Source organism: Choloepus didactylus, chromosome 22 (assembly GCF_015220235.1).
Source record: "Choloepus didactylus isolate mChoDid1 chromosome 22, mChoDid1.pri, whole genome shotgun sequence".
Taxonomy (NCBI): Eukaryota; Metazoa; Chordata; class Mammalia; order Pilosa; family Megalonychidae; genus Choloepus; species Choloepus didactylus.
In genome coordinates, this window is record NC_051328.1 from 30,356,210 (window position 1) to 30,378,297 (window position 22,088).

At 39.9% G+C, this 22,088-nt stretch overlaps 3 protein-coding genes across 10 annotated transcripts in view; 2 read left to right on the plus strand and 1 right to left on the minus strand.

Annotated features, from left to right (window-relative positions):
- Nucleotides 1–4,765, minus strand: part of LOC119518545 (SH3 domain-binding glutamic acid-rich-like protein) — a 7,896-nt gene extending 3,131 nt beyond the window's left edge. The window contains exon 1 of the mRNA XM_037815761.1: nucleotides 4,274–4,765. The gene's annotated coding sequence lies outside the window, so the exon portion shown is untranslated. The remainder of the gene's footprint in view (nucleotides 1–4,273) is intronic.
- The window catches only part of ZFP1 (ZFP1 zinc finger protein), a 35,981-nt gene extending 21,109 nt beyond the window's left edge, over nucleotides 1–14,872 (plus strand). For 2 of the 3 annotated variants that reach the window (XM_037815746.1, XM_037815747.1), the window contains 2 exons: nucleotides 10,320–10,508; nucleotides 12,085–14,872. In XM_037815746.1, coding sequence (XP_037671674.1) covers nucleotides 10,358–10,508; nucleotides 12,085–13,163 — 1,230 coding nt within the window. In that variant the 5' untranslated portion in view covers nucleotides 10,320–10,357 and the 3' untranslated portion in view covers nucleotides 13,164–14,872. The remainder of the gene's footprint in view (nucleotides 1–10,319; nucleotides 10,509–12,084) is intronic. The other variant, XM_037815748.1, reaches the window with a different exon arrangement.
- The window catches only part of LOC119518543 (zinc finger protein 1 homolog), a 55,823-nt gene continuing 44,208 nt past the window's right edge, over nucleotides 10,474–22,088 (plus strand). Inside the window, exons 1-4 of one of the 6 annotated variants that reach the window (XM_037815752.1) lie at nucleotides 10,474–10,508; nucleotides 12,085–12,189; nucleotides 20,913–20,985; nucleotides 21,133–21,387. The gene's annotated coding sequence lies outside the window, so the exon portion shown is untranslated. Of the gene's footprint in view, nucleotides 10,509–12,084; nucleotides 12,190–18,244; nucleotides 21,388–22,088 lie in introns of those variants that run through there. The other 5 variants (XM_037815754.1, XM_037815751.1, XM_037815753.1 and 2 more) reach the window with 5 other exon arrangements.

The window sequence follows — 22,088 nt, forward strand, 5'->3', positions numbered from 1 at the left end:
TTGAAATCTCTCAGGCCACTGAAAGTTTATTTTGTTTCATTTCTCTTCCCCCATTTGGTCAAGAAGGCTTTCTCAGTCCCACAATGCAGAGTCCAGGCTTATCCCTGGGAGTCACGTCCCACGTTGCCAGGGAGATTTACACCTCTGGGAGCCATGTCCCACTGTAGCAGGGAGGACGTTGAGTTTACCTGCAGACTTGGCTTAGAGAGAGAGGCCACATCTGAACAACGAAAGTGGTTCTCTGGGGGGTGACTCTTAGACACAATTATAAGTAGGCTTAGCCTCTCCTTCGCAGTAACAAGCTTCATAAGGGCAAGCCCCAAGATTGAGGGCTTGGCCTTCTAAATTGGTAGTCCCCAATGCTTGTGAGAATTTCAGGAACTCCCCAGGTGGGGAAGTTTAATATTTCCACATTTTCCCCCAGTCCCTCAAGGTGGCTTTGGAAATACATTTTTATTCTCTGCCCAAATTAACCTTGGCTGTATTGGGGCTGCACACTAACCTGTACAAGCCAACATGATCTCACTCCCTATTCAAGTTTCCATGTAATTAGGGTGCTTGAATAAACTGACAAGGTAAATTATCTATTATGCTACAGAAAATATAGATTTTGCACCAAATAAACATCTCTTCCTTTGGTCTCACACAGAAGTTGAAGTTTTAAAACACCATCAATATTGTCTTTTACCCTTTAAAAGGTCTGGTTTTCCTTAGTCCTAACCAAGTCCATTTTGTCATATCTCTAATTGAAGTCTGTTCTTTTTTTCAGCTTATTTAACATATGCTATATGGAGTAACGCTGACATTCATAGCTGCTAAAAATCTGTCTCTGAGTCTCAGGTGTCACACAGATAACCAGAGTTCTAGGAACCGACCAGGTTATTCACAAAGAGGTCAGCATCTCACAATTTAGAAATAGCCATTACAACTCAGGAATAGATGTAGCTACTGTTAACAGCTTACAACTAGGAACCTTTACCATAAGCCTTCCCCTAGAACCTGTGCTCTCAGACTCAGTTCTCAGAGTTTGAACATAGTAGTTAGGCTGTATTAGGTGGAATAATCTTAGTCTTTTCATTTCTGGTTTATTTCACTCAAAATACTGTCCTCAAGGTCCATTCACCTAGTTGCATACCTCATAACTTTATTCTTTCTTGTAGCTGCTCAATATTCCATTGTATGTATACACCACAGTTCACCATTTAGTTCATCAGACAATGTACCTTTAGGCCACCTCCATCCATTGCGAATCGTGAATTAACACCAGTGTGCAAATGTACATTTGTGTCCCTGCTGTCAGTGTTTTTCATTTCAGTTACTACATTTTTTCAGTTCTAGAATTCTAGAGGAAGTTTATTCCTTTTTGTAGATTCCAGTCCTTTGTTGAAATACTCTCATAACATCCACATTATCCTTCCTTATGTTTTCTTTTACTTTACATATAACATGAAGTCTTTGCCTGCTAACGCTAATACATAAATACTCTATCTTTTTTGGGGGGGAGGGGTTAGTGCAATTTTATTGAAATATATTCACATACCATAGGACCTATCTGAAATATATAATCACTGGCTCACAATATCATCACATAGTTGTGCATACATCCCCATGTCTATATCTGCTGCTTCTGGCTCTCTCTTGATTATTCATCACTTCACCTGTTCTTGCTTTTTTTATGTGTCTGATAATTTTAGTTTGTGTGCTGGACATGTATGCTACATAGTTCTCTCTAAAGAATATTAAGTTTTGTTCTGTAAATTAAATTATTGGCAGATCAGTCTGATCCTGCTGAGGCTTGGTTTTAGAATTTTCTGGTGTGGGTCTTCTTCAGTTATGGCATAATCCTACTCACATGGTGTGCCCCAACTTCTAGGGCATGACTTTTCTGACACCTCAGCTATTCGCCAAAGTCTCTCAGATACAATTCTCTACCACTGTGCAACCTTTAAAATCTCTGCTTAACTCTCAATCTTCCAGTTGCTATCCTCTGCTAGTTCTCCTGGAGACATTCCTCTATTTGTACATACTAGTCCTTGGCCAAAGACTTGAGGTGTACTTTTACGCAGATTTTTAGGGCACCTTCCTCATGACTTCCTTATCTCCAATACCCTGCCCCCTAAATCTCAATTGCTTTGCAGCCCCAAATGCCAATAGCAACACTGTCACTTTCTGTTGGGCTCTATTCTCTGTGCCATGGTTTAGAAAATATTTTTATCCAAAATATTATGTCCAAAATATCCTACGGATATTTTGCTGGATATAAAATTCATGATTGGTAATTTTTCCTTCAACACTTTCAGCATCATTGTGTGTGTGAGGCTCCCCTTTCATACCTGTTTCTTTTGATGATTGTAGACCTGAGATGGTTGCTCTCCAATGCCTGCAAATGGTTGTTTTATTTTATCTGACTTTTATAGTTGTTTTCCTCTCTCAAAATCTTAAGTCATTCCTTTTTTTTTTTTAATCTTCATTTTATTGAGATATATTCATATACCACGCAGTCATACAAAACAAATCGTACTTTCAATTGTTCACAGTACCATTACATAGTTGTACATTCATCACCCAAATCAATCCCTGACACCTTCATTAGCACACACACAAGAATAACAAGAATAATAATTAGAGTGGAAAAGAGCAATTGAAGTAAAAAAGAACACTGGGTACCTTTGTCTGTTTGTTTCCTTCCCCTATTTTTCTACTCATCCATCCATAAACTAGACGAAGTGGAGTGTGGTCCTTATGGCTTTCCCAATCCCCTTGTCACCCCTCATAAGCTACATTTTTATACAACTGTCTTCGAGATTCATGGGTTCTGGGTTGTAGTTTGATAGTTTCAGGTATCCACCACCAGCTACCCCAATTCTTTAGAACCTAAAAAGGGTTGTCTAAAGTGTGCGTAAGAGTGCCCACCAGAGTGACCTCTCGGCTCCTTTTGGATTCTTTCTGCCACTGAAGCTTATTTCATTTCCTTTCACATCCCCCTTTTGGTCAAGAAGATGTTCTCCATCCCACGATGCCAGGTCTACATTCCTCCCCGGGAGTCATATTCCATGTTGCCAGGGAGATTCACTCCCCTGGGTGTCTGATCCCACGTAGCGGGGAGGGCAGTGATTTCACCTTTCAAGTTGGCTTAGCTAGAGAGACAGGGCCACATCTGAGCAACAAAGAGGCATTCGGGAGGAGGCTCTTAGGCACAACCATAAGGAGGCCTAGCCTCTCCTTTGCAGCAACCGTCTTCCCAAGGGTAAAACCTGTGGTAGAGGGCCCAACCCATCAAACCACCAGTCCCCTAAGATCATTACTTTTTAGTGTTGTAGTCAAGAAATCCAGAGCCCTTCTATTTTCTTATCAGAATGTGACCTGTTTTGTTCTTTTCTGAAACGCATATGCTTTTTTCTTTGTATCCAGTTTTATTAGTCTGTGATCTCCAGTGAAACAGAACTAACGAGATAACTATTGGTAAAGAGATTTATTATAAGGAATCGGCTCACATCACCATGGTGGCTGGCAAGTCTGAACTGAGTAGAGCAGGTTGTAAGCTGAAAACACCAATAAAGGTGATGTTGAAGTCATTAGTCCAAATTTCCCAGACAAAGTTGGCTGACTGGAGATTCTAGCAAGAGTCAATGTTGAATTTAATGCACAATTTTTCTGACCTCTGCAACCCTCAATTCTGGCTTTTAAGTCCTCCAACTGATTGAATGAGATTATCCGCATTGCTGAGGGCAATCTCTTTTGTTAATTATAGTTTCAGTTTACTGCTGGTAGATGCAATTTTTACCCATGAAATACCCTCATAAGTAATAGGCAGGCCAGTGCTTGACCAAACAGCGGCACACCCTAACCTAGCCAAGTTGACACATAAAATTAACCATCCACTGGTGTTTTATAATTCCCTGACGATTGGTTTTGTTTTGGTTTCTCCTGTCTTTTGGGCCAGTAGTTCATAAGATTTTTTTTCTTAGCTTTTTTGTTTCACTTGGAAAAGTGTGAAAAATGCACACAAAACAAATTAAATCATATCAGGTCAAACCATATGAAATTACCATTGTTGTAGGTAAAAACAATTGAGTGTCAGCAATTTCAGTACACACATACCTTGGAGATGTCGCGGGTTCAGTTGCTGACCATCGCAGTAAAGTGAATATTGCAATAATGTGAATCACATGAATTTTTGGTTTCCAAGTGCACGTAAGTTACGTTTACATTATATTGTGGTCATTTAAGTGTGTTATAGCATTATGTCTTAAAAAAAAAGCAATGTACATACCTTAATTTAGAAGCAACTTTATTGCTAAGAAATGCTAACCATCTTCTGAGCCTCTAGTGAGTAGTAATCTTTTTGCTGATGGAGGGATTTGCCCTGATGATGGCTGCTGAGTGGTCAGGGTGGTGGTTGCTGAAGGTTGGGGTGGCTGTGGCAATTTCTTAAAATAAAACAATGATGAAGTTTGTCGCATTGATTGACTCTTTTTCCTGAAGTACTTCTCTGTAGCATGTGATGCTGTTTGATAGCATTTTACTCACAGAACATCTTTCAGAATTGGAGCCAATTCTCTAACACCCTGCTGATGCTCTATCAACTATATTGATGCAACATTCTAAATCCTTTGTTGTCACCTCAGCAATGTTCATAACGTCTTCACCAGGAGTAGATCCCACTTCTAAAGACCACTTTCTTTGCTTATCCATAAGAAGCAACTCCTCATCTATTCAAGTTTTATCATGAAATTACAGCAGTTCACTTACATCTTCAGGCTCCATTTCTAATGCTAGTTCGCTTGCTATTTCCACCACATCTGCAGTTACTTCCTCCTCTGAAGTATTGAACCCCTCAAAGTCATCCACAAGGGTTGGAATCAACATCTTCCAAACTCCTGTTAATGTTGATATTTTGACCCCCCTCCCATGAATCAGGAATGTTCTTAATAGCATTTAGAATGGTGACTCCTTTCCAGAAGGTTTTCAATTTACTTTGCCCAGATCTGTGGTGGCTATAGCCCTAAGAAATGTGCTTCTTAAATAATAAACTTGAAAGTTGAAATGTCTCCTTGATCCATGGGCTGCAGAATGGATGTTGTGTTAGCAGACATGAAAACAACATTCATCTTATTGTACATCACCAGAGCTCTTAGGTGACCAGATGAATTGTAAATGAGCAGTAATATTTTGAAAGGAATCTTTTTTTCTGAGCAGTAGGTCTCAACAGTGAGCTTAAAATATTCAGTAAACTGTAATATAAACAGATGTGCTGTCCTCCTGGCTTTGTTTTTCCATTTCTACAGCACAGGCAGAGTAGATTTAGCCTAATTCTTAAGGGCCCTAGGATTTTCAGAATGATAAATGTACATTGGCTTCAACTTAAAGCCACCAGCAGAAGAGCCATCCTTTCCTTGAAGCTCTGAAGCCATGCATTGGCTTCTCCAGCTATGAAATTCCTCAACGGCATGTTCTTCCAGTACAAGGCATTGAAAATCTGTTGTTTGGTGTAGCTGCCTTCTTCAGTTATCTTACCTAGATCTTCTGGATAACTTGCTGCAGCTTCTACATCAGCACTTGCTGCTTCACCTTGCACTTTCATGTTATGGAGACAGCTTCTTCCTTAAACCTCGTAAGCCAAAATCTGCTAGCTTCAGACTTTCTTGTGCAGCTTCCTTACCTCCCTCAGTGTTCATAGAATTGAAGGGAGTTATGAACTTTCTCTGGATTAGGCTTTGGCTTTAGGGAATGTTGTGGCTGGTTTGATCTTCTGTCCAGACCACTAAAACTTTCTCCATGTCAGCAATATAGCTATTTCACTTTCTTATCATTCATATATTCACTGGCGTAGCACTTTTAATTTCCGTCAAGAAATTTTCCTTTGCATTCACATCTTTTAACTATGTGGCACAAGTGGCCTAGCTTTCAGCCTGTTGCAGCTTTTGTCATGCATTCCTCACTAAACGTAATCATTTCTAGCTGTTGATTTAAAGTGCAAAACATGCAACTTTTCCTTTCACTTGAACATTTAGAGGCCTAATTTCAATATTGGCATGTCCCAGGGAAGCTGGAGACCTGAGGAGATGGAGGAGATGGGGAAACAGCTGGTCAGTGGAGCAGTCAGAACATGGACATTTATCACTTACATTTGCTGTCTTGTATGGGCATGGTTTGTGGCACCCCAGAACAATTACAATAGTATCATCAGAGATGACTGATAAAAGGTCATCATAACAGACAATAATAATGAAAAAGTTTGAAATACTGCAAGAATTACCAAAATGTGATCCAGAGATATGAAGTGAGCACACGCTGTTGGAAAAATGGCACCCGTAGGTTTGCTTGACTCAGGGTTGCCACAAAACTTCTATTTGTAATGAACGCAATATCTATCGATTGAGCACAGTAAAGCAAAAGACAGTAAAATGAGTTATGCTTCTTTGGTTCAATCTAATAACTGCCATCTAAAATTACACCATCCAGGATTAAACAATTATTATTTTGGCATATTTGCTTCTTTAAATTATCTGTACTGAAGTTTCCTTTTTCCTTTTTATTATACAATTTATATATGAATTCTTTCTCTTACTCTATCACTTTAGCACAGATCTGCCCTCCCTACCATGTTATCTCTCTTTGCTCATTCAGTACTAATATTCTCTTGACCATTAAAGCCAGTTACCTCCCCTTAGTGATAATCACTTTTATGTTTTGTGTGGGTCTTTCCAATCCTTTTCCTTTTAATACAGTTCTATTGATATAATCATATGACATACAGTCATTCAAAGTGTACAATTAGTTGTTCACAGTATCACCATATAGTTGTGTTTTCATCACCAGAATCAAACTTGGAACATTTTCATTATTCCAAAAAATAAAATAAAAAATAAAATAAAAAAGAACATCTAAAACATTCCATTCCCCTCCTCCCCTCATTGTTCTATTCCTTTTCTTTAATACTTTAATTGAGATATATTCACACACCCTACAGTCATCCACAGGGTACTATCAGTTATTCATAGCACCATCATACAGTTGTGCGTTCATTACCAGAATCAATTTTTGAACCCTTTCCTTACTCCAAAATAAAAACAAAAGCAAAAAAGAACACCCAAAACTTTCCATCCCCTCCATCCCACCCAATTCTTCATCTAATTTTTGTCCCCATTTTTCCATCGTTTGTCCATACACTGGACAAAGGGAGTGTGAGCCACAAAGTTTTCACAGTCACACAGCCACACTATGCAATGTACATAGTTTTTTTTTTTTTTTTTTTAATCTTCATTTTATTGAGATATATTCACATACCACGCAGTCATACAAAACAAATCGTACTTTCGATTGTTTACAGTACCATTACATAGTTGTACATTCATCACCCAAATCAATCCCTGGCACCTTCATTAGCACACACACAAAAATAACAAGAATAATAATTAGAGTGAAAAAGAGCAATTGAAGTAAAAAAGAATACTGGGTACCTTTGTCTGTTTGTTTCCTTCCCCTATTTTTCTACTCATCCATCCATAAACTAGACAAAGTGGAGTGTGGTCCTTATGGCTTTCCCAATCCCATTGTCACCACTCATAAGCTACATTTTTATACAACTGTCTTCGAGATTCATGGGTTCTGGGTTGTAGTTTGATAGTTTCAGGTATCCACCACCAGCTACCCCAATTCTTTAGAACCTAAAAAGGGTTGTCTAAAGTGTGCATAAGAGTGCCCACCAGAGTGACCTCTTGGCTCCTTTTGGAATCTCTCTGCCACTGAAGCTTATTTCATTTCCTTTCACATCCCCCTTTTGGTCAAGAAGATGTTCTCCGTCCCACGATGCCAGGTCTACATTCCTCCCCGGGAGTCGTATTCCACGTTGCCAGGGAGATTCAGTCCCCTGGGTGTCTGATCCCATGTAGTGGGGAGGGCAGTGATTTCACCTTTCAAGTTGGCTTAGCTAGAGAGACAGGGCCACATCTGAGCAACAAAGAGGCATTCGGGAGGAGGCTCTTAGGCACAACCATAGGGAGGCCTAGCCTCTCCTTTGCAGCAACCGTCTTCCCAAGGGTAAAACCTGTGGTAGAGGGCTCAACCCATCAAACCACCAGTCCCCTATGTCTGTGGTCATGTTAGCAACCATGGAGGTGGGGTAGGCGAATATCCCTGCATTCTCCACAGGCTCCTCAAGGGGGCACTACCTCTTTTTTTTTTTCCTTGTTTTTCTTTTCTTTTTTTTTTTTTTTAACTTTCCCTTCTTTTTTAAATCAACTGTATGAAAAAAAGTTAAAAAGAAAACAAACATACAATAAAAGAACATTTCAAAGAGACTATAACAAGGGAGTAAGAAAAAGACAACTAACCTAAGATAACTGCTTAACTTCCAACATGTTCCTACTTTACCCCAAGAAAGTTACCTAATATAGCATCATTTCTGTGAACTTGCTCCTACTATATCCATCAGAAATTAACAGACCATAGTCATTCCTGGGCATCCCCAGAACGTTAAATAGCTTATCTGTTCTTCTTGGATTATTGTTCCCCCTTCCTTAATTGCTCTCTATTGCTAGTTCCCCTACATTCTACATTATAAACCATTTGTTTTAGCAATGTACATAGTTTTAAAATCATCTTCAAGAATCAAGGTCACTGGATTGCAATTTGACAGCTTCAGGTATTTCCCTTTAGCCATTCCAACACATGAACACATGAAACACTAAAAGGTGATATCTATATAGTGCCTAAGAGTACCCTCCAGAGTGACTTCTCTACTCCATTTGAAATCTCTCAGCCACTGGAACCTTATTTTGTTTCATCTCTCTTCCTCCTTTTGGTCAAGAAGATCATCTCAATCCCACAGCGCTGGGTCTACAGTCCTCTTTTTTTTATATATATACTTTCATACGTGTTCATATAATTAAATGGAATTTTGGGGTAATGGTATATGCACACTTTGGAATTCTGTTTTAACGAATTATTGATATTCCTAGTATCAGCTTTTCTGTGCTTTTTATTGTTAAGCATTGTATTTAATTTAACTCATGAAAATTTGTCACTATATGGAAAAAAAAACTTCTGAGAAACTCTGTCTTTAAACAAAGTATATCAGAATTTATATTTTCTTTAAAACTTGATACTTTCTCTCTACCACAACTCCCAAGTTGGTAACATCCAAAATTCAGTTTTAGCTTGTTATTTAAAATCTCCTTCCCTCATTCAATATTTTAAGTTCAAATTTCAGTGTCTGTAAGTTAAGTTTTATTGGAACACAGCCATGTTCATTTGCTGACACCTTATCTGTGGCTACTTCTGTGCTCCAATGGCAGAACTGAGCAGTGACAGAAGAGACCATATAGTCAGCAAAACCTAAAATATTTACTGCCTGGCCCTTTGTAGGAAAAGTTTGCTGACTCCTGTTGTAGATGTTTTCAGTACTTTGAACATTTTCCATCATTTCTTTTTTCTGGTTTCCATTGTTTCTCTTGAAAAGTCAGCTGTCAGTTTCATTGTTAAACCTTTGTAGGTTGCTCTTTTTCCGCTGGGGTTTTTAGCAGTTTTATTATGCTGTGCCTAAATGTGGTTTTCTTTGTATTTATTTGGCTTGGATTTAATGGTGTTTCTAATTCCCCCTGGTGTGAGCTGTTTTGGAAAATCCTCACCTGTCCTCTCTTCAAATATTGCCTCTGCTCAAAACTCTTGCCTCCCCTCCTGGGATTCCAGTTGCAATTATATTTGACCTTTTAGGCTTGTCTCATGCATGTGTCTCTTAGGCTTTTTGATGTATTTCCCAATCTTTGTTCTTTCTGTACTTCAATGTGGATTTTTTTTACTGCCCTATCTTCAGTTCACTAATCATCTCTTCATTTGTTTTATCTGCTGTTCAACCCATCTGTACATTTTAAAAATATATTGACTACTGTTTTTAGGGCTTGGATTTGGTGGAGAGATTTTTTTTTTTTTTACTTGTGCCCAATATTTTGTCTTTATTCAAAGTTTTCATTCACTTTTTAATATTGTCTAATTGATACCACAAAAGTAATGTGAACTTGAAAACATTCCTTTCTTTATGATTAGACTTTTAACCTCATATAGGCTTCATCACCACAGAGGTATCTTGTTTCATATTTATGTTGTTGTGCTTGTCTCTCTATACACATCTTGAGCAGAAAAAGAGTTTTATTACTCTTGGATACCCATCAAACATGATAGTGCAAAAGACATCGGGGAATCTGAGTAAATGTTTTAACTATTTCTAAAAACATAGTAACAAGACATACAATTAGTGTCTTAGGTAAATTTTCATAGTGACTGCCTCTTTTACAACAACACAGTAAAAACGTTTTCAGACATCCTTTCCGCATCACCCAGCACTGATCGCTTCGGAATGAACAGCAATGTGCCATTTCAGGGATCGGTGTCGTTCATGGACGTGACTGTGGACTTCACCCAGGAGGAATGGGAGCAGCTGGACCCCTCTCAGAGGATCCTGTACATGGATGTGATGCTGGAGAATTATAACAACTTACTTTCAGTGGGTAAGGAGAGCACTGAGGAGTAACTCACTGTTAGCCTGTTAGCACTCATGTCCTTTCTCAGTTACCAAAAGTTTATGGGCTTCTGAATTACTAAATGGATTTGGCCGTGAGCTTCAGGCGTTAAAGCTGAGAGAACGTCCGGCCCCTGAGGTTTTACCTTCTTTATTTTCAGGATCTCTGAAGTCCAAGCAGTTGGAGCTAAGTCCCTTTAGCAAGTTATCTGATATTATCAAACCAGATGTGATTTTCAAGTTGGAGCAGTGAGAAGAGCTGTGGAGAGCAGAAGTAGAATTGCCAATTCAGAGCTTTCCAAGAAAGAGATGGAGGGAGAGGAGAATCAGATAGACAGAAGCCAGTGGAAGTAATATTCCAGAGATTGCAAATGGGTTGGTACCTCTGAAATATTTTTCAGGAATCCATTTTTCAACTCCCTAAACTTTTAGAGATGGCTGAGGAGAGATGACCTGTACAGATCATCTCAGATCTCTGAATCACACCCCCAAATGGCACTCTATCACGCCATAATGTCTGTAGATATTTGCCTCTGACGTTTGAGGCCTGAATCTGACACTTGCCTAACACATCTTAAATCTTTGTGTTGTGATTACTTGCTCTTTCCCTAGTTTGTGTTTGCCAGAATGGTGACTGTTATATTTCAGCACATGGCAATTGGTTTGACAGCCTAAGGGAAGATACAGACTTTTCAGTACAAGAGTGACATTGTTGTCCTGGATACTGATGACAGCAGAATCACAGTCAGGAATAACACAGTAACACATAGGTGAAAATAAAGGCTATTAAAGGCCTTGTTCAATGCTGAATATTTTGATGTTTAAGATTTCTTCAGATAAAAGCAGGGTAAGGCTAGCCTGGAGAAGAGCTTAAAGATAAGAAAAGAAGAAAAGTAGGATGGGATGGTGAAAACATGTTCAGTATCCAATATCTTTATTAGAAAAAAAACCCAGCAGCAGTAGCCTCTGATTTTGTTTTAAGGATGGCTTCAAGATTTGGAGCTCTCCAAACCTGGGGGAAAAAATGCTGCCTTTAGGAAGTTATTTTGATACAGGTGAGCTGTGAGAATGAAGATGAAAGAGATGAGATGCATATAGACTAGTGCTGGTCCTGCCCCAGTAATTTCAAGTCAAGGTGTTGGTTGCTAAACTCAGATCTGCTTAGGTATTGTCCCATCACCATTTTACTCATTTTCTTGGAGTCTGTGCTGTCAGATGTCCTTGAAGACGCTGTAAATCTCCATCATTTGTGTCCTGTTTACTGCTCTTGGTTTTTCTTTCACTTTCTCTACCCATGTCCCAAAGTCATTTTAAATCTAATAATGCTACTTGTAGCCACTGTCAGTTTCCAGTTTTTTTTTTTTTCACAGCATTTTATATTTTTACCTTTTTCTTTCAAAATTTGAGATATAGGGAGAATTGCACTAGGGGTTTTTTAATACTGGGAGACTGGGTCCCAAACTAAAGAGTCAGTCCTGCAATAGAACATTTGTGATAACTTTCCCTTCTGTGACATTATAAGGGAAGGGACTGACAGTTTTTTTTTTTCCGTTGATCTTTCCTAGAAGTGTGGAAGGCTGATGACCAGATGGAGAAGGACCACGGAAACCCTGAGGAGCAGGCGAGGCATTTTATAATCCTCAAGAACCAAACCCCAATTGAAGAAAGAGGTAATCTCTTTGGAAAAACATTTAATCAGAGCACAGACTTGGTTTCTTTAAGACATGTACCCTATAGATATGATTTATGTGAAAAAACTTTGAAATATAATTCAGACTTACTTAATAGTAATAGCTATGCAAGAAAGAAAGCTGTTGAGTGTAATGGATTTGAAAAAGCACTCCTCTATTTGAAGCAAGAGAAAACCCATACTGGAGTGGAATACTCTGGATATAATAAAAATGGAGTATCCCTCAGCCATAAAGAAGCCATTTTTAAACATAAGAAAATTAGAAATTTGGTTCAACCTTTTATTTGTAATTACTGTGACAAGGCCTTCAGCTTTAAGTCACTCCTCATTAGCCATAAAAGAATACATACTGGAGAAAAACCCTATGAGTGTAACGTATGTAAGAAAACCTTCTCCCATAAGGCAAACCTCATTAAACATCAGAGAATTCATACTGGGGAAAAACCCTTTGAATGTCCTGAATGTGGAAAAGCTTTCACCCACCAGTCCAACCTCATTGTACACCAGAGGGCACACATGGAGAGAAAGCCCTATGAATGCAGTGAATGTGGCAAGACGTTTGCTCAGAAGTTTGAACTCACTACACATCAGAGAATTCATACAGGGGAGCGGCCCTATGAGTGTAATGAATGTGCAAAAACCTTCTTCAAGAAATCAAACCTCATTATACATCAGAAAATTCACACAGGGGAGAAACGCTACGAGTGCAGTGAATGTGGAAAATCCTTTATCCAGAACTCACAACTGATTATACATATGAGAACTCATACAGGAGAGAAACCCTATGAGTGTACTGAATGTGGCAAAACTTTCAGCCAGAGGTCAACCCTTAGATTACACTTGCGGATTCATACAGGAGAGAAACCATATGAGTGTACCGAATGTGGGAAGGCCTTCAGCAGGAAGTCCCGCCTCAGCGTCCATCAGAGAGTTCATTTAGGGGATAAACCCTGAGACTGCAACAGGGTGGCACTGTGGAAATCTCATCCACAAGAACCCTTCTCATGGGGAGAAACTCATGAAGGAACATAAAGAATGTGGGGATTCATAGTGAGATACAGTCTGTCAACTCAAAAATGTGTTAGAAATAGGATCCCATAAGAATAATATTATACTGGAAATTAGGTATGATACCCAGCTAATGAATACATATCAGAATTATATATATATTTACTTGTAAAAGACATGCTCAGCTAGCTATGTTACAGTAAGCTTTTTTAAAAGTTTGAATGAATTGAATATTCAGAGCAGCAGTATAAAGGATATACAAAGGGTACCAGATGTAGTGGTTATTTCTGAGATTTTGCCAAAAGAAACAAATCATGTTTTAGATCCACACATGTGAATTTAGCACAGTCACTGGGAGTCTGAAATTCTTGTCCTCTGTGATGATTAGGAGAAGATTTTTCTAAGCATCAAGTATTTTTACCTTTCCACCCAGTATGCATTCCAGATGAAATATGTTAACAGTTTTAATGTAGCACGAAGCATCTCTTTTCTGCTGCTGCTTGCTGGCGTACATAAATTGGCATGGCCATTTTTACTGAGCTGTCTCTTCAGTACACAGAAGACAATGTTGTTGAAGTTTTAACCTGCTTCTGGGTTTGCTGATGATTTTGTAGAGGCATTATTTACATAAATATGCAAGTCTGAGATAAGTAAGAGGAGATCTAGAGAGTGAATGGCAGATGTGGGCTGTGTTATGCAGTATGCACCACAGAATTTAAAAAGTGCTGTGTAAACAGAATATCCCCATCCATCATGCTCTTATTAATTTTCAGAGTGGTAAAATTTACATAAAATTGCATGTGAATTGCCAAAATATGTATAACCCAGAAACCACCTATATTTTATTTGTTTTGCCCTGTTTCTCTTAGGGATCGTCTTACAAAAACATGTTAGATGATTATGTAATTCACAACTGTTAGTTACGTTTCAGAGACTTTAGAGAAAAGTTAACTCTTGATAGTTTCTCAAAATTTTCTTTTTTTAAATTGCTTTTTCAAATTTCCATGTGCACAGTGTGCTTTAGAAATGAAGTTGTTTAAAGAGATATTTCTACTTCCTTGAGTTTCACTATCATCATCCTAAAACATTTCCTTTGTAACCTAATTTACTATAAGTTTTACCTTCCCTTTAAAAGTTTCCAAAGCAGATAACTTTGTAAGTTAGGTTTTTCAGTGGTCTCTCCATGTTGTTTGATGATTAACATAAAAACATTTCTTTTGCATAAGCAGATATACCATTTTAGGCTTGATTCCAGCTTTATAAGTTCATCTTTTCCCTATCATTCACAAATCATACAGAATTATAAATGGAAACCATAACTATCCTTTTTTTTATTAATTATTTTTCAAGATCACTGATGTGCTATGACTACATGACTGTGAATAACTTTCTGAAGAAATGTATCTGAATATCCATAGACCAATAAGTCTTTTGTCTGTCTCAGTTGTCATCTTCCCTACTAATGGTAAGGAAGCAGGGGTAATAGTTATGTCATAAACTGCTCTTGGAAATGTAAATTGTGACAGCTTCCTTGGAAAACATTGTGACTCTGTCTTTTAACATTAAGAATATACATCCTCTTCAGCCCAGGGGTCTTACCCTGGGACTCTATCCCTAAGAAATAAATAAAGTGCCAGTACCTAAGATTACATGTTCATCAGTGTATGGTTGTGTATTTTTTTGGTAAGGACCAAAAAAATGGAAACAAAGTGAATGACCCTCTGCAAAGCAATGGTTGAATAAATTGTGGTATTAAACCATTGCTGAATGGTATTCAATTTAATCCAATGGATTGCAATCACAGCCTCCTCCAGGTGAGTGAGGAAAGCAAGAAGAGAGAGTGAGTGTGTTTGTGTACTAATTTTTGTAAAACAAAGATCTAAAGCTCTTATGTATTTTTATATGATTTTATGGGCCTGGAGAATAGAATTCCTTCCATTGTAATCTCTGGAATTCCTCAACTGTATCAGTGAGTTTAAGCAAAAAACTGAATTAGCCCCATAATCTTTAGATTAAGGGACTAGAGGACTATAATTTAGAGAGTTGAGGAAAAGGTTAAGGGATCAAACAAGGGATGGTAAGGCATCCAGAGGTGGCAACAGCGAGAAGGTCTTGTCTCTTGTAGGGCTGAAGGGGCGGAGGGAAAAAACAGTGTTTCAGGAGCCCAACGAGAGCCAGACCTCGGAGGAGGGTCTTCTGAGTGGTCACTGAAGCTCAGGAGAGAAGCAACAGCTACAAGATTCATAGATCAAAAGCCAGGAGGGGAGAGGAGAAGGAAAGCCTCCACCTGTCTTTGTTTTCTCCATACTCCTGCATGTGCCTCTCTTTGACTGAACCCAACCACATTCCCAGGTGGTGCAGTTCTCCTGGGACTAAGCAGGGCAGAAAGGGTGGAGAATGGATCTGGAGGGCAAACAGAGCAATGAAAAGCACCTGTATTCTCACCTCTGAGCCTTGCTGTCCAACTGTAATGAGGCCTGCCCAGGAAGCCCCTGCTTCCCCTGTTCTCTTGTCATGTGGCCATGGTTTTCTCTCTCTTGTGCCTTACGTGTTTGGAGGTAGAATAGCTATGCAAAATTGAATTTCAGAGGAAATGTAAATTTGGCAGTCATTGGATGGTATTTTAAGCCATATACTAGATGAGATTACCTAGGGAAGGAATATAAAGAATTTCAAGGACTGAACCCTGAGGATTCACCCCAATGTTTAGAGGGAAAGGGCAGAAACAGCAAAAGGAACTGAGAGGGAGCAATTAGATGGTTGGAATGAAAGCCAAGAGAGGGTGGTGTCTTGAAAGCCAAGTGAAAATGGGTGTTTCCAGGCAGAGGAAGTTACAAGAGTATCAAATACTGTTAAATGTGGAGTTGGTTGTGTACTGAGAATTGTCCCTCAGCAGGGCACTTTTGATAAGAACAGTTTCAGTGGATTGGTCTGGGCAAAACTTAGAACGATTCAAGATAGAATTGGCAATAGTAAGTATGGAAAAGGTGCCAAGTGACCAGGACTGAATAGTCTAAGACTGTACTGTACTTGGAAGCTAACAAGTTAGTCTGCCACATTTTATGGATGCTGGCAGAAGGTACAAGAGAATGAATGATCAGGCTCATTGTATTGACCTGGAAAAATATCTGCAGTATATTATTACTTGTGGCAATAGCAGTACCCACAGTATCATCATTTTCTTGTACCAGCTCCCCAAGCCCCCATTCCCATGAGGAGGACCACATGATGCCTGCACACAACAGGTTGCATTATAGGAGAGGAACATTCAGTTTAGGGAAACTGAATGTTTTATAATGGGCTGCAAGCAAGACTACCTGATAATTGTCCCCAAGGGAGACAATGTCTTTATCATAAGGGACAGGAAATAAGCCTGCTGTCTGCTCTGGAGGGAGACACTGTATCTTCCAAGGCTGTTCACTAGTCAAACATCTTGAAAATATAGTCTGTAACAAAGGCTATCAGTTCCTCTGCTGGTAAGACATGAAAAATGCAAGAAACCCAAGGAGAATGTCTTCCAACACAGAGAACAGTAGTGATAGCTAAAGGGGGTTGTGGCCCAGGAGGTTTTGTTTTGTTTTGTTTTAAGATTAGAAATTCCTGGATATCATTGTAAGTTAACATGAATGCCCAGGAAAGAGAAAAACTGATGGGGAGGATGGACTAGAGCAAAGTCGGAGCCAGTGAGAGGAGATGGGATCTGGTGCACTAGTGAAAAGGTTTGTCTTTGGAGCACCAACCAGAGGATACTGGAGGCTATGGGGAGAGATGATGGGAGAGCTTGTGAAAGTTCTCTTCTCATTGCTTCTTATTTGTTCTTTTAGATAGGAAACAAGGTTATCTGCTGAGCATGAGGATGAGAGGTGGTGTGTGAGGTATGAGGAGTAGGCAAAGGTATACTTTCGTCTGGGAGGGTGAAAGAATTAATAAGGAAATGTAGCATGGATGCACTGAAGACCTACTTGACGTTAGTGGTCATGGGTTTAGCATAAGGCCAGTCATCAGCATTTTATGTTTTTTCTCCAGCCACATGAAGCAGAGTAGGCAGAGTTGGACTGGTTGGTGTGAAATGCATGAGAGTAATTAAAATGATGAAAAAAAGGATTTCAGCTGGCTAGGAGAGTAGTTAGTATATGAGGGGGAAGGGAATATGAAAGGTGGGAAAGTCAGGAGATTGTTTCTGTTGGGTAGGATGGTTAGGGTACTAGAGGGTGTGAACAGATGATAGGAGAACGTGGTTGTTTGTAGAATGCTAGAAACTGAGATTACAAACAGGTAGTTAGTTATTCCTAGTAAAGACAAGATTGGTGTGTCTATGAGGTTAAATGGCTGAAGGAGGGAGGTCATCATCATTGGAAAAGAGAAGATCCAGGAACTGAGAACCAAGTATTAAAAAAATTATCTACATGGATAGTAAAATTGCCAAAAATTTAGATAGTGGTGGTATTAGAGAATGAGTGGGAACTAAAATCTTCAAGGGATAATGAGCCAGGGATCAGAAGGTGACTGTATTGAGAGGGTGTGAGTGATATGACCTGTTGGCCTGAGCTTCAAAGCTGAAGGGTTTCAGAGAAGGTGAAAAGACAGTGTTCTGGAAGCAGTGAGGACACCTCCCCAGGCCCAGTAGGAAGGATGTGTGGGAGAGAAGACAGCCACATCTGGAGGGTTCGGGGTGACAGTCTTCAGGAGAGATCCAGCCTCCCACTTAGAGTAGAGGGAGTGTTGAGGTCATTGGGAATATTGGTGATAACTGATGGTGAGTCCCCGAGGGCACAGTTTTCACAAGTTCAGGGGGGAATAAGAGATGGAGCCAGATAGGAGATATGCAGAGCCAAGGTAAGTTTAAGTGGTCAGTGAGGGAGTGGCCTGGGGAGGCTGGGCTTCTTGTGGTGATTGAATAAAAGGGGATAAAGGTAGCAATGAGGTTAAGGTTGCCAGTGTCTGGGGTGGAAAGTGGAGGGGCTGGGAGCACTGGGAGGGAGGGAGAAGGGTCTTGCCAGGAGCACTCTACGTTTTTGGGCCCTCTCTTCTCTTGCTCTTGGAAGTGTGGAAGCTGAGGGGCGGGGCTTATTTCAGGCACATGGGGCGCCCTCTTGATCCTTGAAAGAGGTCATTAGAACAGTGTCTGAATACATTATGGTTCATCCCATGTGATGGAGTACCATAGAGCTTGACAAAGGGAAAGTGGTCGGACTATCTGTATTGACCTGGGAAAATCTCTGTGATACAAGTTTACCAGAGGTCCTACACTAATGCAAAATTTTAATAATAGGGAGAGAATTTATGGGAACTCTGTATTTTGTGCATGATTTTGTAACCCTACAACTTCACTAATTAGGAAAAAAAAGGAAATTGCAAAATGTGTGTCTGTGTAAGATAATGAGAATGTGGCAAAATGTTATCAATTGGTGAATCTAGGTGAGGGTTTCCCAGTGTTCATTATACACCTTCCACTTTTCTGTGTGCCTAAACTTTTTAAATAAGAAACTTGGCAGAGTAATATGTATAGCATGTTTCTCTTTCTGTAGAAGCAAATGTATGTTTATATGCGTAGATGTTGATATATCTGTAAACTTAGGCCAAAGCCAGTTAGAATCTGAACCAAGTCATAACAGTGGTTACCTCTGGAGCAGAGGACTTAATATCATTTGATATGATGTAATCATTTTTATGTGATAAAATTTTAAAGAGTAGTGGTATAATGTGACCTCTATATTTTTAAAGTATTCCAAGTATTTAAAAAAAAATTGAGTACAAAATGATGTACTCCATTTTTCCAGCCTCAAAATATCATCTGTATATATAGCATGATATATACACATCATGATATATATATGTAACCATGAACATGATATGTATATGTAATATATATAATCATGTTATTTCTAGATATATTTGGTATTAACCATGTTCAAAGAAAGATGGTGAACTATTTTGTGCCACGCTGTACTCTGGGTTTTTAATCTTCATCCTCTCACCTGCCTCACCAGGGTAATTTAAATCTGAAGAACCCCTCATAAGTCTAAAATATAATTACCATTAATTCCAAGGAGACATTTTTATGTATTCCTTTGTCCCTAGATTAACAGTCATTTATACTACAACCCCACCATCATTCATTAAAAAAGACACAGTTGAATAATTAACATTAGTTAACATTACAGGACATAATGCAGACCCTCTTAATTACTCTAGAAAGGGGCTGTCTGCTGTTTTCTGGGTCTTTCATAGCTGTCCTGTAGTGTATGATTTAGACTGTGCTCACAAAGAAAATCCAGAGGACCCACAGAAGGGAACTCAGGAATTTCAGTTTTGGAGAATAATGGGAGCACTTCCCATGAGGTCCTGATAGTGGTTTTTCTCCCTAATCATAGAAGTGGATGTGGGGACATTCGCTCACTCACTCTCATTTGTTCCAAAAAGACACATGCATAGAGCAGACATCATGGGCTGCCAGGGATATAGTGGTGAATAAGGCCTGGCACATGTGATAACACAGTCAACAATTAATGACAGAGTTTAATTTCAGACGAGATTCATGTTAACATTGAACACCGGCAGCCAAGAGGTACTGTTACAGGGCACTGTCCTGGGTGCTCATAATTGGCTTTCTGTCAACTCAGTGAGGAGGATGGGTGAGGGCACTGCCAGCAGAGGAAGCAGCTGGTGTGAAGGCTCACGAGTGAGAAGACCGCAGGATGGATGGGAAAAATATCTCTTGCCATCAGAAAATACAGGAAGCTTGGAGGGGCACTATTAATAATCAGATAAAGTAAACTTCAACATAAAGTATTACCAGTGATAAAGGGGAACAGTTCACAGTGATACAGAGATCAGTTCAGGAAGACATAGGCAAACAGTAAATGTGTAGGTGCCTAATCATAGAGCTTCAAACTGCACATTGTAGAAACTGACAGATTTAAAGAAGAAAAGACAAACCCACAATCATAGTTGAAGAGTTTGAAACTTCTCTGTTAGCAATTGATAGAACAATTAGAAAAAAAATTCAGTATATATACAGAAGATGTGAGCAACACTTAACCACATTGATCTAATTGACATTTATAGGACACTACAAAACAACTGCAGAATATGCATTCTTTTCAAGTTTGCATGGCACATTCACCAAAACAGGCTTTGCTGGGCCATAAAACAAGTCTTAATAAATTTAAAAGGATTGAAATCATGTGGTTAGGGTGTTCTCTAACCACAATGGAATTAACTTACACATTAACAAGATATATGTATATACGAACACCAAATATTCGCAGATAAAGAACACACTTCTAAATAACTATGGGCCAAAGAAGAAATCACAAGGGAAAATTTAAAATCCTTTAAAATGAATGATAATGAAAATTTTATGTAACAAAGTCTGTGGGATGCAGCTAAAACCCCTGAGGGGAAATTTATAACTGTAAATGCTTTTATAGAAAATGATAACAAATCAGTGACCTCAGGTTCTACTTTTAGCAGCTACAAGAAGGGGAAAGAAAGCCCAAAGTAAGTAGAAAGAACAAATAAAGCAGAAAGCAAAAGCAATTTGCTCAAGGTAAGGAAATTTCAGACTTTGTCTGGGATGGGGAAGAGGACAGGTGTAGGATTGGGAATAGTCAATGAGCAGGCAAGGTTGTGAACCCAGGTCTGCCTAACTGACACTGAAGTTCTGTAACAGATAACCGTCCTGTCTTCCAGTTTACTCCATTGTCTCTGATAGCAGCCACAAGATGTGACCCAGCTTCTTGGCTGGGCTGCCTTCCACCTACCGGTGAGTAGCTGTCTTGGGATAATAACGCCTCCTACAGACTAGAAATGAAATGACAGAATTCCCCTAACCTCTCCTACTTCCTTCTCTGACCTCTTCTCTCGTTTTTCCCTTCCTTCCCTCCACCAATGCTGTGCCTCATTCTTCCAGCATTTACTGAGTTCTCATTCTAGCTCACTGGTTCTGAAACTTGAGCACACCTCAGAAACATCTGGAAGGTTTGTTAAAACACAGATTGCCAGGGCCTTAGAATTTGCATTGCTAACAAGTCTCCAGGTGATGCTGACACTGCTGGTTTGGGGACCTCACTGTGAGAAGCACTGCTCGGGACCAACCTCTGCAAGGGATGCCAAGATAAACAGCTCTGCCCTCATCAAGTCCATGACCTACCTGGCTTGGAGATATGTAAGTAAACAAGCGAGTCCAAAGAACTGTAATCAGTTTCTGACAGGAACACTAGTGCCCTGTGGGAGCACCGAGGAGGTGCTCTGGGTGAGGCAAAGGAGGCCTGATGCAGACAAATGTGAAGTGCAGCAGAATGCCAGCAGGGGCTCCTGCGTGAGGGAGGAGTGGGGCCCTGGGCAGCTGAGGCCAGGACCGTAACTGTGTAGGAACGCCCATCAGAGGGCTCCGGTTTCTCCAGCTGCTCTGGGCAGCCTAGGAGCACGAACTGAGTAAAGATTGTCGGGTGGATCTGAAGTCAGGGATTGGGCTGAAGGGAAGAGGAGAAGGGGAGGAGGGTGCTGGTGGGAGTCAGAGTGACTGACCACAGGAGCATGGGCATTGGCAGGTGGTGGCCACTGGGGACACAGCACTGTAGAGAGGGTGCACCACAGCCTGGAGGATGCTGCCATCCTCCCAGTATATTGGCCTCCAAGCTGCTCTTCACAGGTGCTTCGTCAGGCCAGCCGCTTCTGAGCAGTGTGGTGTGAGAGGAGCAGTGGGGCCATGGCCATGTGCCCCCTCCAGCACCTCCTTTGTGCTCCAGTGGGTGACTGAGTCTAAGAAGATGCAATATGGGGGGTGAGGGTAATGGTAACATTCGGTATCTTGATTCCTGCAATGGTTATATACATTTCTCAAAACTTAACAGAACCATCCACTTC